The sequence below is a fragment of the Somniosus microcephalus genome, chromosome 17 (assembly GCF_052327205.1).
Source record: "Somniosus microcephalus isolate GS21.2 chromosome 17, FLI_Smic_1.0, whole genome shotgun sequence".
In the NCBI taxonomy this organism is placed as follows: domain Eukaryota; kingdom Metazoa; phylum Chordata; class Chondrichthyes; order Squaliformes; family Somniosidae; genus Somniosus; species Somniosus microcephalus.
The window spans coordinates 58,774,827-58,791,639 of NC_141003.1; the positions used below are offsets into that span (position 1 = coordinate 58,774,827).

At 44.2% G+C, this 16,813-nt stretch overlaps 1 protein-coding gene across 2 annotated transcripts in view; it reads right to left on the reverse strand.

Moving 5' to 3' along the window:
- The window catches only part of reln (reelin), a 391,712-nt gene that overhangs the window by 184,360 nt on the left and 190,539 nt on the right, over positions 1–16,813 (reverse strand). For both annotated transcript variants that reach the window (XM_086010451.1, XM_086010450.1), the window contains 2 exons: positions 14,540–14,701; positions 4,717–4,953 (listed from right to left, as the gene is read on the reverse strand). In XM_086010451.1, the coding sequence (XP_085866577.1) occupies positions 4,717–4,953; positions 14,540–14,701 (399 nt within the window). The remainder of the gene's footprint in view (positions 1–4,716; positions 4,954–14,539; positions 14,702–16,813) is intronic.

The following is a 16,813-nucleotide window of genomic DNA, read 5'->3' on the forward strand; positions in this document are numbered from 1 at the left end:
CAATAGTGGAGCGAACAACATCAGGGATGCGCAAAAGGCCAGAATTGGAGGAGCGCAGAGATCTCGGAGGGTTGTAGGGCTGGAGGAGGTTACAGAGATAGGGAGGGGCGAAGCCATGGATGGATTTGTAAACAACAATGAGAATTTTAAAACTGAGGCATTGCCAGACTCGGAGCCAATGTACATCAGCGAGCACAGGGGTGATGGGTGAATGGTATTCAGTGCAAGTTAGGATATGGAGAGGAGAGTTTTCGATGAGCTCAAGTTTACGGAGGGTGCAAGGCGGGAGGCCGGCCAGGAGAGTGTTGGAATAGTCAAGTCTAGAGGTAACAAAGGCACGGAGGAGCGTTTCAGCAGCAGATGAGTTGAGGCGGGGAGGAGGTGGGTGATGTTACATAAGAAGTAGGAGCAGGAGTAGGCCATACGGCCCCTCGGGCCTGCTCCGCCATTCAATAGGATCATGGCTGATCTGAATCTAGACTCACGTCCACTTCCCTGCCCTCTCCCCGTAATCCCTAATTCCCTTATCAGCTAGGAAAATGTCTATCTCCGTTTTAAATTTATTTAATGTCGCAGCTTCCACAGCTCTCTGGGGTAGCAAATTCCATAGATTCACCACCCTCTGAGTGAAGAAGTTTCTCCTCATCTCAGTTTTGAAAGGGCAGCCCCTTATTCTAAGATTATTCCCCCTAGTTCTAGTCTCACCCATCAGTGGAAACATCCTCCCCGCATCCACCCGATCAAGCCCCCTCACAATCTTATATGTTTCGATAAGATCGCCTCTCATTCTTCTGAACTCCAATGAGTAGAGTCCCAACCTACTCAACCTTTCCTCATACGTCAACCCCCTCATCTCTGGAATCAACTGAGTGAACCTTCTCTGAACTGCCTCGAGAGCAAGTATATCTTTTCTTAAATATGGAAACCAAAACTGCACGCAGTATTCCAGGTGTGGCCTCACCAATACCCTGTATAACTGCAGCAAGACTTCCCTGTTTTTATACTCCATCCCCCTTGCAATAAAAGCCAAGATTCCATTGGCCTTCCTGATCACCTGCTGTACCTGCATACTAACCTTCTGTGTTTCATGCACCAGGACCCCCAGATCCCTTTGTACTGTAGCACTTTGCAGTTTCTCTCCATTTAGATAATAACTTGCTCTTTGATTTTTTCTGCCAAAGTGCATAACCTCACACTTTCCAACATTATATTGCATCTGCCAAATCTCTGCCCACTCACTTAGCCTGTCTATGTCCTTTTTGCAGGTTTTTTATGTCCTCCTCACTCACTGCTTTCCCTCCCATCTTTGTATCGTCGGCAAACTTGGAGGTGGAACACCAAGACTGTCCTCATCAATCGTTCTCTGATTAATACTGCTATCATCGCCTGTCTTCTTAAAAAGCCTATCTTTGACCCCTTTGTCATTTTCTGTGACTGTGTCTCCTTGAACTCTCTGTAGTCTTCAATAGTCAACTCCATGGTACAGCCCTCTCTTGTTTTTATTCTCACCCCCTCTAACACACCCAAACCCTCTCCTCCCAGGCCCATATCCTTATCCTGATGTATTCCAAGACTCCATTCTTTGCCTCATCCTTTTCCTTATCTTGGGAACATCATCTGTGAACATGGAGCTAAGTTCCATATATGTGCTGATAACACCCAACTCTATCTCCGCCCTTGATTCCATAACTGTTGCCATGCTGGTTGACTGCCTGTCTCTCAAGTCCTGGTTGCCAAATGTCATTCACTTCAACATCAGCCAAACAGATGCCACCTTGTTTTGCTTATGGCAGAATCTTTGCATCTCAAGTGCCAATTCTATCTTCCTCCAGGGATGCTCATTCAGAATAAACATGCAGGTGCATAACCTTGTTACCCATCGCTGAGTTGAGCTTCAAACCCAACATCTAGTGCATTGCCAAAACCACTTACTTCCACCACCAATAAAACATTTTCCACACCTTCATCACCTCAAGCCTCCATTTCTCCAGTGTTTTTCTTGCCAGCCTCCCCATCTTCAGCCTACACAAACACTAACTCATCCAAGACTCTTGCAGCCTTGAACCTATCCCACACAAAATCCCACACATCAATTACCTTTGTCTTTTGCAAGCTCCAGCGCATCGACGTCAAAATCCTCACCCTTATCTTCAAGTCCTTGCATGACCTACCTGTAAAATTGTCTGCAACATCTGTGCTCCATTTATTTGACTCTGGTCTACATCAAATTTCCCCCATCTCCATTCCACGGTGGCAAAGCCTGAAGCCACCTTGCATACTGGAATTATTTTCCTAAATCTCTTTGCCCTGTTCTCTATTCTCATCTTCCATCAAAACCTACCTTTATGGTGACCTATCCAAAGTTGGTAATGAGTCAAAGAGTCACAGAATCTCCAGCACCGTAATGTGTAAACAGTATGGGGGAAAAATTCGGTATTGACCATTTTGGGGCGCTAACATTGCCTGCCGCAAACTTTAGCGCCCGGCGCTAGTTAACGCCGTCAACCGCGAAATTTAGTTTTACTGCTCCAAGATGGAGGTGGAGCATTAAATCAAGCGCGCCACTTCCTTCTTGGAGCGCTAACCCCGAATATCAGGGTGGAGAATTCAACAGTGCCGCACACTGGGCCATGCAGCGCTGCCGCATTCAAAGGCCCCTTCCCTCCCTTACTGCATAAGGCTGCATAAGATAAGAGCTCACGGAGTTGGGGGTAGTATATTAGCATGGATAGAGAATTGGCTAACTAACAGAAAGCACAGAGTCGGGATAAATGGGTCATCTTCTGGTTGGCAAACGATAACTAGTGGGGTGCCACAGGGATCAGTGCTGGAGCCCCAACTATTTACAATCTACATTAATGACTTGGATGAAGGGATCGAGTGTAATGTAGCCAAGTTTGCAGATGATACAAAGATGGGTGGGAAAGCAAGTTGTGCAGAGGATTCAAAGAATCTGCAAAGGGATATAGACAGGCTAAGTGAGTGGGCAAACATTTGGCAAATAGAGTATAATGTGGGAAAGTGCGAGGTTATCCACTGTGGCAGGAAAAAAAAGCAAACTATTATTTAAATGGAGAGAGATTACAAAATGCTACAGTTCAGAGGGACCTGGGGGTCCTTGTGCATGAAACACAAAAAGTTAGCATGCAGGTACAGCAAGTAATCAAAAAGGCAAATGGACTGGCCATTTATTTCAAGGGGGTTGGAGTATAAAAGCAGGGAAGTCCTGCTACAACTGTACAAGGTTTTGGTGAGACCACACCTGGAGTACTGCGTACAGTTTTGGCCTCCTTATTTAAGGAAGGATATACTTGCATTGGAGGCAGTTCAGAGACGATTCACTCGGTTAATTCCAGAGATGAGGGGTTTGACTTATGAGGAAAGGTTGAGCAGGCTGGGCCTATACTCATTGGAATTTAGAAGAATGAGAGGTGATCTTATTGAAACATATAAGATACTGAGGGGCCTCGACAAGGTAGATGCAGAGAGGATGTTTCCCCTCGTGGGGAAATCTAGAACTCGGGGGCACAGTCTCAGAATAAAGGGTCGCCCTTTTAGAACTGAGATGAGGAGGAACTTCTTCTCTCAGAGGGTTGTAAATCTGTGGAACTCTCTGCCCCAGAGAGCTGTGGAGGCTGGGTCATTAAATACATTTAAACTGGAGATAGACAAATTTTTGCAAGATAAGGGAGTGAAGGGTTATGGGGAGCAGGCTGGGAAGTGGCTTTGAGCCCTAGATCAGCCATGATCTTATTGAATGGCGGAGCAGGCTCGAGGGTCCAAGTGGCCTATTCCTGCTCCTATTTCTTATGTTCTTATGTTCTTAAAGGGAAGGGCCATCACTGCAGGCTCTGCAATAGAAAAATTACCTACCTGGACCACCAAGGTTGCTGCGATCCAGCGGGATTAGTCTGGCACTCAAGCAGCGTGCTGAGCTGATAGATCGCGGGCAGGAAACCGCGAACAAAACACCAACAGGTAAGGTAAGTTTTTTTTATGCTTACCTCGGCCACCTCGCCTTTAATCATCGCCCCCGAAGCGGCCAGCCGACCGATGCAAGCCTCCTGCAGCTGTCGGTGTTTTCGACCGGGGCTGCTGCAGGGGGCGGAAGGCAATTTCGGGTCCGGACACTGCGCACGGCGATGACGTCATGATCTCCGGGCGAAGGAGATCGGAGTGCAACGCTGCAGCGTCGCCACAAAACTCCCACTGAATATGGCGGGAGTCGATGTCAGCGCCGCGCTGGTCACAAGGCAATTGGTGCCTCGCTAGCGCCCCCGGGGGACATTAACAAGAGGTGCAAAGGCACCCAATTTCTCCCCCTATGTGTTCTGGAGTTTTCAGTCTCCCATTGTGATATGAGAGAAACTCAAACAAATTAAATTACAAATGAGAACTTTTCAATTGCCTCAATGAATCCACAGGGTCTGTAGCTTTTAAGGGGTAATGTCTCCAAGCTTTCCTAAAACACTAGTGATAACTCAGTATGAATACTTCATCCAAGGCAGGTTCATACCTAGTGTAATCCAAACCTTTCTCTTTCTCTTCTCAGTTTGGAATTTAACGCTAAAGAACATTGGAAGAGCAGGTGTGAAGTGAGAAGCAATAATATCCTCTCATGGTTAAAAATGTATTCTTGTTTTCCAAAGCTGGGAATTGCCTTTAAGGCAGCACGGGAAATTAAACCAGGTGCAAGAACTGGAGCATGCTTCTTACCGGAGAGTCCAGTCATGGTTACAGTAAGGTTGGACATTTCCCAGGTAGAAGCCCAGGGACTGAGTGACATCCACAAGATTGGTGAAGTTGAGACTAATGCTGTTGTACAGGACTGACGTCATCGTAATTTCATCAATAGCCCACACGTCCTCACCCGGCCCAGAGTGGTAAGGCTGCCACCATCGGAACTGGATGCCAAACTGCTGTGCATTCTCCGGGAGCTCCACAGAGATAATTCTAAGACCAAAAAAACGGCAGTGTGTGAAAATTCCATAGTCTGCTAATCATCCTTTTGTATCTACAGTATTTTCAGCAGGTAGAGAATATGATAAAATAGAAAGTCAAGCTATGCACACAAATATTGTCCTGCGAGAGAAATGGTTTAAAAGCAGTGATTTTGGGACAAGAAACTACACAGATGTGCAGACAGCACTGTGACAAAACTCAATAGATATTTATTAAAAGGACTTTTTGAGATCACACTGTTTCTGGTCTGTAACAAAGGCAAATATGGTTTCCAACATGAAAATGAACCGGAAGTTTTCTAAGATAAAGCCCATTAAGACTGGGGGGAAATCTTGTAAAAAGTTGTAAAATTATTGACAGATAAGGTGGTCTTTACAAGTAAGCTACAGGTCAATGGTCCAGTGGTCCCAGTAATATTCACCGCTCAAAGAAACCCAGAGAATGTTGAGGAAAAACTAACTTGTCCAGATGAGTATTTCAGTTATTGAGGTGCGATCACTTCTTACAGAGGCTCAACAGGAGACTAGGTGACTTAAGCTTGGTTGGAATTTAGTCACACATTTTAAAGCTATTAGGGCAACAGGCTGATGCTGACTGGCTGAGTCAAGAGCATGTGATGACTCCCACAACAGAAATCCCCTCACTTCCTGCATCAGTAACAAGGGAGCTTAAAAAGAGAACAGCATTAAGGTACCTACAAAATGTTTTAAAGCGTTATTGTTTATTAAGATCAAGGAAAGAGTCAGCACTTACAAAAACCTTAGTATAAAAATAATGATGTTTGGATGCCAATTTGGAGCTTAGAACTATACCGCTGTCGGCAACATTAATGGAAGAAAACCTAAAGCATTTATTTGATACTTGTTTGTCCAATAGTTTAGCAGAGCGTTAATCCAAAAAAATGGAACACCACCTGCATTTAAATAGTGAACAGAGGAATGCATGAAATCTTTTATTTGCTATTATCACCAACAATAACTTTTTGCCTTAAATATTAAATATAAATAAAGGATTAGCAGGTCAACAACAAAGCCCTAGTCCCAGCCCAAAAAAACTGGATGACATTTCTGTTTGTGCCAGGGTTTTAAAAAAAAGTAAATAAGTAAGTAAACATTGCCTCCCCTCCTATTTAGTCCACTCTATGGACTGAAGCCACCAGTTTAACCAGGGCCGCCAGCCCTCATACTGTATTAGTGAAAGTCATTTATTTTGCCTCTGCTGCTTTTCCCCAATTGCTAAGACTAGTAATTAGTGCCCCGAGTCTAAATTTAGTACTTGGTGTTGAGTCAATACGTTCTTATCCACTCATGTAAAACAGTGCAAACCTTGCAAAGTACACACCACAAATGAAGAATAATGTCACCTTTTTAACAACTGTCGACATATGGAGCAGCAGGGAGGACATATTATCATAGGAAAAAATAATTCTATCTCCATGATTAGCTTCATAAATCAACGGTACTGTTCCCACCCAGCTCTGCACCTGCCAGGATCAGCAAGCAACTGGGTTTCTTGGCAAACTTGCTGGTTGCTGCTACTGCACAGCACAGCACAAATGAACTGCCTCGCTAAAAGAGCTTACAGCAGGCAGAATGCTGAATTCCGTGCCTGCGGTCCACTCCTTTCAATTGTAATTCTTTTGTAGGAGACTGACTGGTGCCTAGTCAGCAATTTCTATTGGACTACACAGTTATATCAAAGCTTTCTCAGATTATATTTTGACTATAAACTTTAGAAATAGGAAATTAATTTAGAATGAGATAATAGACATCTGAAATATCAGTATGATGTCTGTCACGTGAAAGAGAACTTACAACAACGACAACTTAGTTACAGAAAAATGTAAATAAAATATGAGCAAAACAAAAGATTAAAAAAGATAAGCAGTAGATGTACTCTTGTATTCAAGAATGACGCTAGCAGTATTCACTGAGCATTTAAAGTACTTCTTGTAATATTAATGATGCTACACGGGGACAAGGCCAGATGACAAGTATAAGGAAGATTGATGGGATTCAAAGGTTTCTGGACCAAGTGAGCAGATGGGCTAGGGGAAGGTAGATGGATTTAAAGGTAGGTAGATAGATGCAAAGTAATGCATGTTGAAGGGGAAGCAGAAAATGTGTGCACAATGAAAGCGTGTATTTTACCAAAGGTGGTAAAGGAAAAAAGATTGGGCATGATTATTAGAAGTGCCCTGTCAATATAAAGCTGTTACTAACAATGCTAATCAAATACTAGGATGCATTTGAAGGAATTGCGATTAATGGGTAGATTTTCCATGTTTGTGCCCTCGGAGCAGAGCATTGCATGCCAAGAACACATATTAGAATATTTATTACAGAGGATAGTGCATTCATTATGCAGCCTGCCTAGTTTTCTGCCAATAGATAGAAAATCAGGTGGTGATGTTGGTTGAGGGATAAATGTTGGCCAGGACACGGGGAGAACTCCCCTGCTTTTCCAGGCCATGGGATCTTTTACATCCACCTGAGAGGGCAAACGATGCCTTGGTTTCATCGGTCATCATCCAAAGTGTCAGATTAGATTATGTGTTCAAGTCTCTGGAGTGGGACTTGAACCCACGACCCTGACACAGAGGTGAGAGTGCTACCCACTGAGCCATGGCTGACATCTAGAGTAGTGGATATGTGGAACAGATTCTCAGAAAAGGTTATTCCTGCTGCATTGATTAACTTCTTCTTTAAAAAAAAACTGGATACATATTTAGATGGGAAAGAGTTTGGAGGCTATAGAGATATCTATTGACCAAGACCACCAAATCCAGTAGGTTTACCCACTGTTCAAGATGCTTCAGTGTGTTTGAATAGTGGAGATGTGGGGATGGATAGGAAAGTGTTGCGCCATTAGCTTTGGGAAATTCTGATGTATTTGTACAGAACCTTTCCTCATGAGATTAACTAGATGGAATAGAGCCCAAGAAAAGGATAACTCGTACATGGTCTTCATCTTTTCTTATTCCATAGTTTCTTATGTCTTTCGATACCATTACATTCTGATCACACTAATTCTTTATAGCCAAACAAAATAGTAATCGTAACAGAAATGATACCTTCACAGGAAAATAATTGATTTATATACAACACTGAGGCAGCAAAACACTGATCTTAAGGGGGTTTGACCCAGGCACAGTTGATCTCAAGTGGAAACGAGATTGATGTTATGCTATAAAAAATATCCTTTAAGACACCTTTTCTACCTTTTGCTGCAGAAAGCCAGACTAACAAAAACTTAGCAGGCAAAAAAAGGGAGCATCTGTGGTCCTGCTCTTTCACTCTGTCGGCCATCTCTCTATTGGCACTAAAGCTATCTCATGCACATGGAGTCACTGCTGCATAAACAGACACAGTGTGGTCATATATATATACCTATCTCAGTTTAAATTCCAGGGAATGGTGTTAACTTCCCAAAATGCCACAATACTGAGAATTAAATCTATTGCACGTTGTATGTATTATCCCATCAGGTTATGTTCTACGTTTCTAATTATTTGAAGAAACCTGGTGTAAAAAAAGAAACCAACTGGGAAAACAATATTAAATCTGATCACAAAGTCATCAAGAAGGCAGCCAGTTATTCAGGGGTTAACTGCAAATCAGGGTAAAGGGATGGCCTAAATGATAGCATCATGCTTGGAGTATGTTTTGTTTTATTCAGCTGGCAGTGCTGTCACTGGGACAGGTGGCACACACCACAAAAATAGTGCACTCGGCAAAATCACTGGGCCGAGCACAGCTGGGGAACAGTTCTGAAACCTGGCACAGCTGGCGTTCTAGTCACAATGGGCACTGCGGACAAAGCTCAAGCAGTGGAGATACTTGGCAAAGGCAGAAAGCTGGCCCAGCAGGCAGACGCAGCCTGCAAAGATTCTGTCTTGTTTGTCAACTCGAGCTTGTTCCAACTCGTCAATGACAAGTGTGCATAATTAGAACAAAAAATGATCAGAGTAAGAGGGAGGTGGATAGGAAGCAGGACTTTTTGGGCTATTTTATAAGCCCAAGGTGAGAACTTCAGGCATCTGTTAATTCTGAAAGTTGAAAAAGAGTTACAAGTATCTGAATATTGTGATGCACTGAAGAATTAGTTTTAAAATTCAGTGAGATAAAATCCTGTAACCTTGGTAAGATGGCTACGCTGGAGTTTGAGAATTAGCTTTTAGTTCCACTGTAACTATAGTAACAACTTAATTAATAACAGCTGTTTGAAAAAAAGTGTTGTCATGCTGATCAACATCCGATAGTTATTGATTATTCTATATTGAAAAAGTAACAGATTGCTATAAGGTTTCTTTTTATAATTTGCTGTACTAGCCGAAGATTGCCAAAGGGTTATATAATTTCCCCGTTTGCCCAGATCGCACATTTATCCTCAGTGTGACACTTCATCCGCTAACCATATGAGAACTGACACGCCGAGAGTTTGGAGAGGAAAGGGCTGGAAGTCTTGCTTTATTTAATGGAGCTTTATTTTAGGCACACAGTCCGGTTTGACCCTCCAGTTTATCTGAGGTGTACGTTGATTCCTTCTGTTTGAACATTCTGTTGCAATGCTGATTAATTTATCTAATAGGTGTATTGATTATATATTAACAAAGTAACAGATTGCTATGAGGTTTCTTTCTGTAATTTGTTGTACCATCTGAAGATTGCCAAAGGATTACATAATTCCACCCCCTTGATGACATATTTCACCTCAGTGTGACACTATCCACCAATCACAAGCTAAGTCAAGCGAGCGGGACTCAATAGGACTCAGCTTCTAGCCTTCATGCTGTGTCAAATACTTCCATCTCCTGATCTATTCAAGCTGTCCAAGTGATAATAATATTACTTACCATCATAATAATAATAATAGTAATAAACTTAATTATTACTAATTGTAGACAGTTACTAGATGGAAACTGTAGATGACCAGTTATGTGTTAAATAGCGAGATTATTCAAATTGATGGCTCACTGGGCACAATCACTGCCATGTCTGGCAGCGAGGCAAAGAGACCAAGTTGGCCCCAGGTTCCATTCCTGGTCTGAGCTGATCTCAGCCAGGACAGTGGTACCGACACTGCAATTTCCCCTCAGCACCACGGAGCTGCGGAAAGTAAAGTCAGCCAGTATCCCCGCTTTTGAATCCTGTCCAGAGTGACCTTGCCAAAACAAAAGGTTGAAATAGAACTTCCTAAAGTTGTGGGAAGATGTTGTTATTTTCACTTTCTTGCTGTCATTTATGAAGGGGCATCCTCACCAATGAAAGGACGCGAGCAAAGCTCTTCAAGAGCTGTTTGTGTTCATGAACAAAATCATCCCTGGCACAATGATGCCGTTGATGCCAACAGTTACATCTCTGTGAGGAAACAGAGGGGGAAAAATTCAGTTGTTTGTGCCTCCCGTTAGCGCCTTAAGAGGGCGCTAATGGGGCGCAAAGCAACTAGCGCCCGGGCGCGGCGAGGTTTGCGCCGCTTGCGAAATTAACTAGACATTTTGCGGCAGCGCTAAACACTACCGCCACGATCTCCTGCGGCAGCAGATCGTGACGTCAGTCGAGTGCGCAACGCCCCGGTAGCGTCCCGGACCGGATATTGAGTGGCGCCCCCTGTCTTACCGCCTGCCGCTAGCAACGACAGGTTGAGGGGAGCGTTTTGCAGTCAGAAAGGGACTGGGGGAGCGCTATTTAAAGGCGACTGCTTCCTGCCTTTTTTTGTTGGTGACATTTTTGCACCACGCATTCTGAGAGATAGAGACTTCTGGAGAGATTCAATGCTGTGTGAAGGAGTTTTGAGTACTGAGCAGCACTTTGCAGGTTCATTTTGATTTGCCCTTCCTTGCTTCGCCAGCGCTCTGAGGTAGCGGCACGCTCCTCGGCCTTTGCGCCTTAAGACAGGTGTGAAGCGCCTGATTTAGCACTCCAATCACCTCCAGGGACGATAAAAGCCAAGTATGCCGTCGGAGGCGATAATTAGCGACAGGCGCTAAACTTTGCACACGGCCGATAATGGCGCCCCAAATGGGGCGATACTGAATTTTTCCCCCAGAAGGTCTTTAAAAAAGTATATTTAGAAACATAGAAGATAGGAGCAGGAGTAGGCCATACGGCCCTTCGAGCCTGCTCTGCCATTCAATGAGATCATGGCTGATCATCCAAATTCAGTACCCTGTCCCTGCCTTCTCCCCATATCCCTTGATCCCTTTAGCCTTAAGAAATATATCCAACTCCTTCTTGAATATATTTAATGAACTGGCCTCCACCGCCCTCTGTGGCAGAGAATTCCACAGGTTCACCACTCTCTGGGTGAAGAAATTCCTCCTCATTTTAGTCCTAAATGGCTTACCCGTTATCCTTAGACTATGACCCCTGGTTCTGGACTCCCCGGCCATCGGAAACATCCTTCCTGCGCCTAGTCTGTCCAGGCCTGACAGAATTTTATAGATTTCGATGAGATCCCCTCTCAATCTTCTAAACTCCAGTGAGTATAAGCCCAATCGACACAATCTCTCCTCATACGTCATTCTGCCATCCCAGGTATCAGCCTGGTGAATCTTCGCTGCACTCCTTCCATGGCAAGAACGTCCTTCCTCAGATAAGGTGACCAAAACTGCACACAATACTCAAGGTGCGGTCTCACCAAGGCCCTGTACAACTGCAGCAAGACATCCTTGTTCCTGTACTCGAACCCTCTTGCTACGAAGGCCAACATACCATTTGCCTTCTTAACTGCCTGCTGCACCTGCATGCCTACCTTCAGCGACTGGTGCACAAGAACACCCAGGTCTCTTTGCACTTCCCCTTCTCCCAATCTATTACCATTCAAATAATAATCTGCCTTCCTGTTTTTGCCACCAAAGTGGATAACCTCACATTTATCCACATTATAGTGCATTTGCCATGTTTCTGCCCAATCACCCAACCTGTCCAAATCGTACTGGAGTTTCACAACATCCTCCTCACAGCATACCCTCCCACCCAGCTTTGTGTCGGCTGCAAATTTGGAGATATTACATCCAATTCCCTCGTCCAGATCATTAATGTATATTGTGAACAGCTGGGGTTCTAGGACCGATCCTTGCGGTACCCCACTAGTCACTGCCTGCCACTCGGAAAACGACCCGTTTATTCCAACTCTTTGCTTTCTATCCACCAACCAGTCCTCTATCCAAGTCAATACCTTGCCCCCAATCCCATGTGCCTTAATTTTGCATGCTAATCTCTTATGCGGGACCTTATTGAAAGCCTTCTGAAAGTCCAAATACACCACATCCACTGGTTCTCCCTTATCTATTTTACCAGTTACATCCTCAAAAAATTCCAGTAGATTAGTCAAGCACGATTTACCTTTTGTAAATCTATGTTGACTTTGTCCGATCCTGTCGCTGCTTTCCAAATTCCAATTTAAAATAGAACACTTCCCCACAAATGTTGTTGCCTGTTGAATGATTGTGCTTCGTAAATTTCAGCTCGCAGTTGTCTGCTCTGTGAACACCATTCGGATCCCATAATCTCAAAGTGATAAATGACCATTATCTGGACGATTTATGATCACGGCTATTTATTAGGCTAATGCGACTCAGGTCTCTGCAGCTTTGACTGCTACAATTTGTTCTGTCACCTCAAAACAACGCACAAGTTATTTTCCTCAGATAAAATGTTGAAAACATATTAGAATGTTGCTTTTGTTGGTCTTGTTTCCATACAGTGCATAATCCGAGTTAGTGTCCAGTTTAATTGAATTCGGACTATTTCTGGGAACTTTGTCAAGATTGCAGAGTTTTAATTCATTGTGTGATCAGATTCAAGGGCATTTTCATGTCTTAAAGTCATGTCTTAACCATAAAGTCAATAAAACAATAATTCTAACATTTGGGAAAATGCTAGAGATAATTGTACAGAAATTACTCTTTTCTCATGTAAACAAATGGCTCTTGCAGAAATCACACTGCTGCCAAGCTATTGGTTCCACATGTTGCAGTCTCCATTTCGGGTAACTCGCAGTCCGGATGGGAGGAGGGGAGCCGGGCATGGTGGCCAGAGCGGGAGAAGCAGGCCACCACACGTGGAGCCGGCAACAGTGAGGAGGAGGCCGCGGTGAAGAGGAGGACGGAGCGGCTGAGGGACATCGTGCTCCCACTGCCACGGGAAGCCATTGTATTGACTCTGAACGCGGCGCTGTATGTATAGCTGACGCGTCCCTACGGGGAACAAGCATTCCATTGTACTTGTTACATATGGCAAATAAATCTAATCTGAATCTGAAGTAGCAGCGGTAAGAAAGCAGGTGTCCAGTCAGGAAAGTCGCGATCGCCATTGATGCCAATGGGACAGAACTATGGAAATTAACTTACTGAATCAGCTAACGGCAGAGCAGAATAAATGGCCCAGAAACTTTTGGTGTGGCGGAAGTAATGGTATAAGTCACTTTCACCATAATTTCCTGGAAAATCTGCGCTCCAATAATGGCGTATGATGAACATAAGACGTAGGAGCAGGAGTAGGCCATTCGGCCCCTCGAGCCTGCTCCGCCATTCAATAAGATCATGGCTGATCTGATCTTGGCCTCAACTCCACTTCTCTGTCCGCTCCCCAAACATTGAGTTCAACAATTTCTGATCATAACCACTGCTCTCATTTTTTCGGACAACAGGTGCTGGTAATGATTCTGCTGTTGCTATTGACAGCTCCTCTAGACCCATCTTTTGTTTCTTTACTTGTCCTATTACCGCCCCCTTTTGCCTTGCACCATCATCCCTTTTGTCATTTAATCTTTCCAGCCTTCCACCCTATCACAGACCTTCCCTTTTGTTCTTTCCTCCCCCCCTTTCCCTGCCCCTGTACTTGCTTAAAACCTGTTACAGCTGTAATATTTTCCAGTTCTGACGAAAGGTCACCGACCTGAAACGTTAACTCCATTTCTCTCTCCACAGATAATGAGTATTTCCAGCGTTTCTGTTTATATACACTGTCCACGTGAACGGATGTATAATTCACACTTGTGATTAATGGCTTTAAGCACATCCATCACATGCGTTTCCATCACCTCTTCAGACTTCAAATTAAAGCTTTCAAGGTGCTGGTGCTAGAAGATATCATTGAATGATGAAGTTCACGTCAAGGCCCTAATCAGGGTTCCAGTTAAAGACAACTACAACCAAATCCCTCAACCGTGACTCATTTACAGCCATGTGCCCACTCAGGAGGAGGCTATCCAACCCAGCCTTGCACGGAGAGCTGGCAGAGGAATGTTGTATGAACATAACAGGTATTTGTACACTAATATCATCAACAATGATGGCTAGGTTCTGATTCTGGCTGAAATTGGCAAACTCACCCTCTGGGAGAGTCGAGATTGGGATGCCAACCAATGGATGGTTCCAGAGTTTGGGTGTATTAAAGCCACTTGAAAAGTACTCTTCACCTTTTCAAAAATCAAACTTACAGGAGAATCACAGGTAAAATCCCATATAGCACAACAAATTAAAAGTAGAAACAATACTAAAAGCTGGCAAACCTTTTAATTCATTAGTATTAAATAACAGAAGTGCTATAAGAGTGACATGTACTTTCCTTACCGTGGTTCATGGTAACTCTGGTAGGAGTAGTGTTGCAGCAAGTTCCATGTGATCCCATTGTCAGCAGAATAGTGCAGTAGAACCCCTTCTCCCGGCTGGTCTGGGGGCCTGCACGTGCTTAGTACATACTTGCTGCCTAGGCGAAGAGTGAATTGGAGGAACCTGGAGAATAGTTAAGACTGTGAGGCAGGACATTTACTACCTTAAATAAACCCATCCTTAAAAGCCTACATTAAAATGTTCAGAAAGTCTTAACATTTTTGAACCTTGGATTTTCTTGATTGTGACACAAGTGGGTCCCGGCAGCTGCAAATAAAGACGCTAGGCCAACATGAGTTCCGAGTTCAATGATTTACTCGGCTATGTAACTCAATGTCGCAGTGGCAAACCACATCTCTCCCATCTCAGCACACAAGTACGCTCAACGTGCAATCATACGAGGAGCAGGTTGGGCCTGTACTCATTGGAGTTTAGAAGAATGAGAGGTGATCTTATTGAAACGTATAAGATTCTGAGGGGGCTCGACAGGGTAGATGCAGAGAGGATGTTTCCCCTCGTGGGGGAATCTAGAACTAGGGGGCATAGTTTCAGAATAAGGGGGCACCCTTTTAAAATGGAGATGAGGAGGAATTTCTTCTGAGGGTCGTGAATCTTTGGAATTCTCTACCACAGAGAGCTGTGGAGGCTGGGTCATTGAACATATTTAAGGTGGAGATAGACAGATTTTTGAACGATAAGGGAGTGAAGGGTTATGGGGAGTTGAGGCCAAGACCCGATCAGCCATGATCTTATTGAATGGCAGAGCAGGCTCAAGAGGCCAAATGGCCTACTCCTGCTCCTATTTCTTATGTTCTTATCACAGTTCCCAGGGTAGAACTTGATGGGATAGTTCTGACCTATCTGATTCTAGCCAGAGCATCTCCAAAAATGGCTTCCCTTTCCGCTTCCCACGCTGTTACCTCTGGAGTCACCAAGGATCTAACCTTGCCCAGCTCTACCTCTCCACCACCTCCTTTGACCCTTCCACTGCCTCTGTGTTGTCAGACTACTTGTCCAGCATCCAGTCTTGGATGAGTGAAGATTTCCTCCAGTTAAACATTGGGAAGACCAAAGTCTTTGGCTACCACATCCTTTCCATGGATTCCAACCCCTCCCCGGCCACTGCCTAAGGTTGACCCCGACTAGTTACAACATAGAAACATAGAAGATAGGAGCAGGAGTAGACCATTCGGCCCTTCGAGCCTGCTCCGCCATTCAATGAGATCATGGCTGATCATCCAAATTCAGTACCCTGTCCCTGCCTTCTCCCCATATCCCTTGATCCCTTTAGCCTCAAGAAACATATCCAACTCTTTCTTGAATATATTTAATGAACTGGCCTCCACCGCCCTCTGTGGCAGAGAATTCCACAGGTTCACCACTCTCTGGGTGAAAAAATTCCTCCTCATTTCTGTCCTAAATGGCTTACCCCTTATCCTTTGACTATGACCTCTGGTTCTGGACTCCCCGGCCATCAGAAACATCCTTTCTGCATCTAGTTTGTCCAGACCTGACAGAATTTTATAGGTTTCGATGAGATCCCCTCTCAATCTTCTAAACTCCAGTGAGTATAAGCCCAATCGACACAATCTCTCCTCGTACGTCATTCCTGCCATCCCAGGTATCAGCCTGGTGAATCTTCGCTGCACTCCCTCCATGGCAAGAACGTCCTTCCTCAGGTAAGGTGACCAAAACTGCACACAATACTCAAGGTGTGGTCTCACCAAGGCCCTGTATAACTGCAGCAAGACATCCTTGTTCCTGTACTCGAACCCTCTTGCTACGAAGGCCAACATACCATTTGCCTTCTTAACCGCCTGCTGCACCTGCATGCTTACCTTCAGTAATATTCTGCAATGTACCTTACCCGATACCATTTATTATTTCATATATATCCCCTTAACCTTGACTGCTTTCTTTCTAGACTGCACAGCTTGAGCTTCTCTAATCGGTTCTCATAGGTCATCCTCTTTCTATTTGGATCAGTATTGCTGCTCTCCGTTGTACCTTCTCCAATACCTGTATATGTTTTTTATGGCATGATGATTAGACTTAAACACAGTATTGCAAGCGTGGTATGATCAGTGCATTGTAAGAGCTGAACATAAGCTCAGATACTTGTACTTATCTGTGCTGGTTATCTGGGATGGGCGAAATAGGGATAAAATTGACAACAAAGAGAGAGTTTCTGACAGGTGGGAAGCCATCCTTGCGTCCACTGGTATAGGTTGTTTT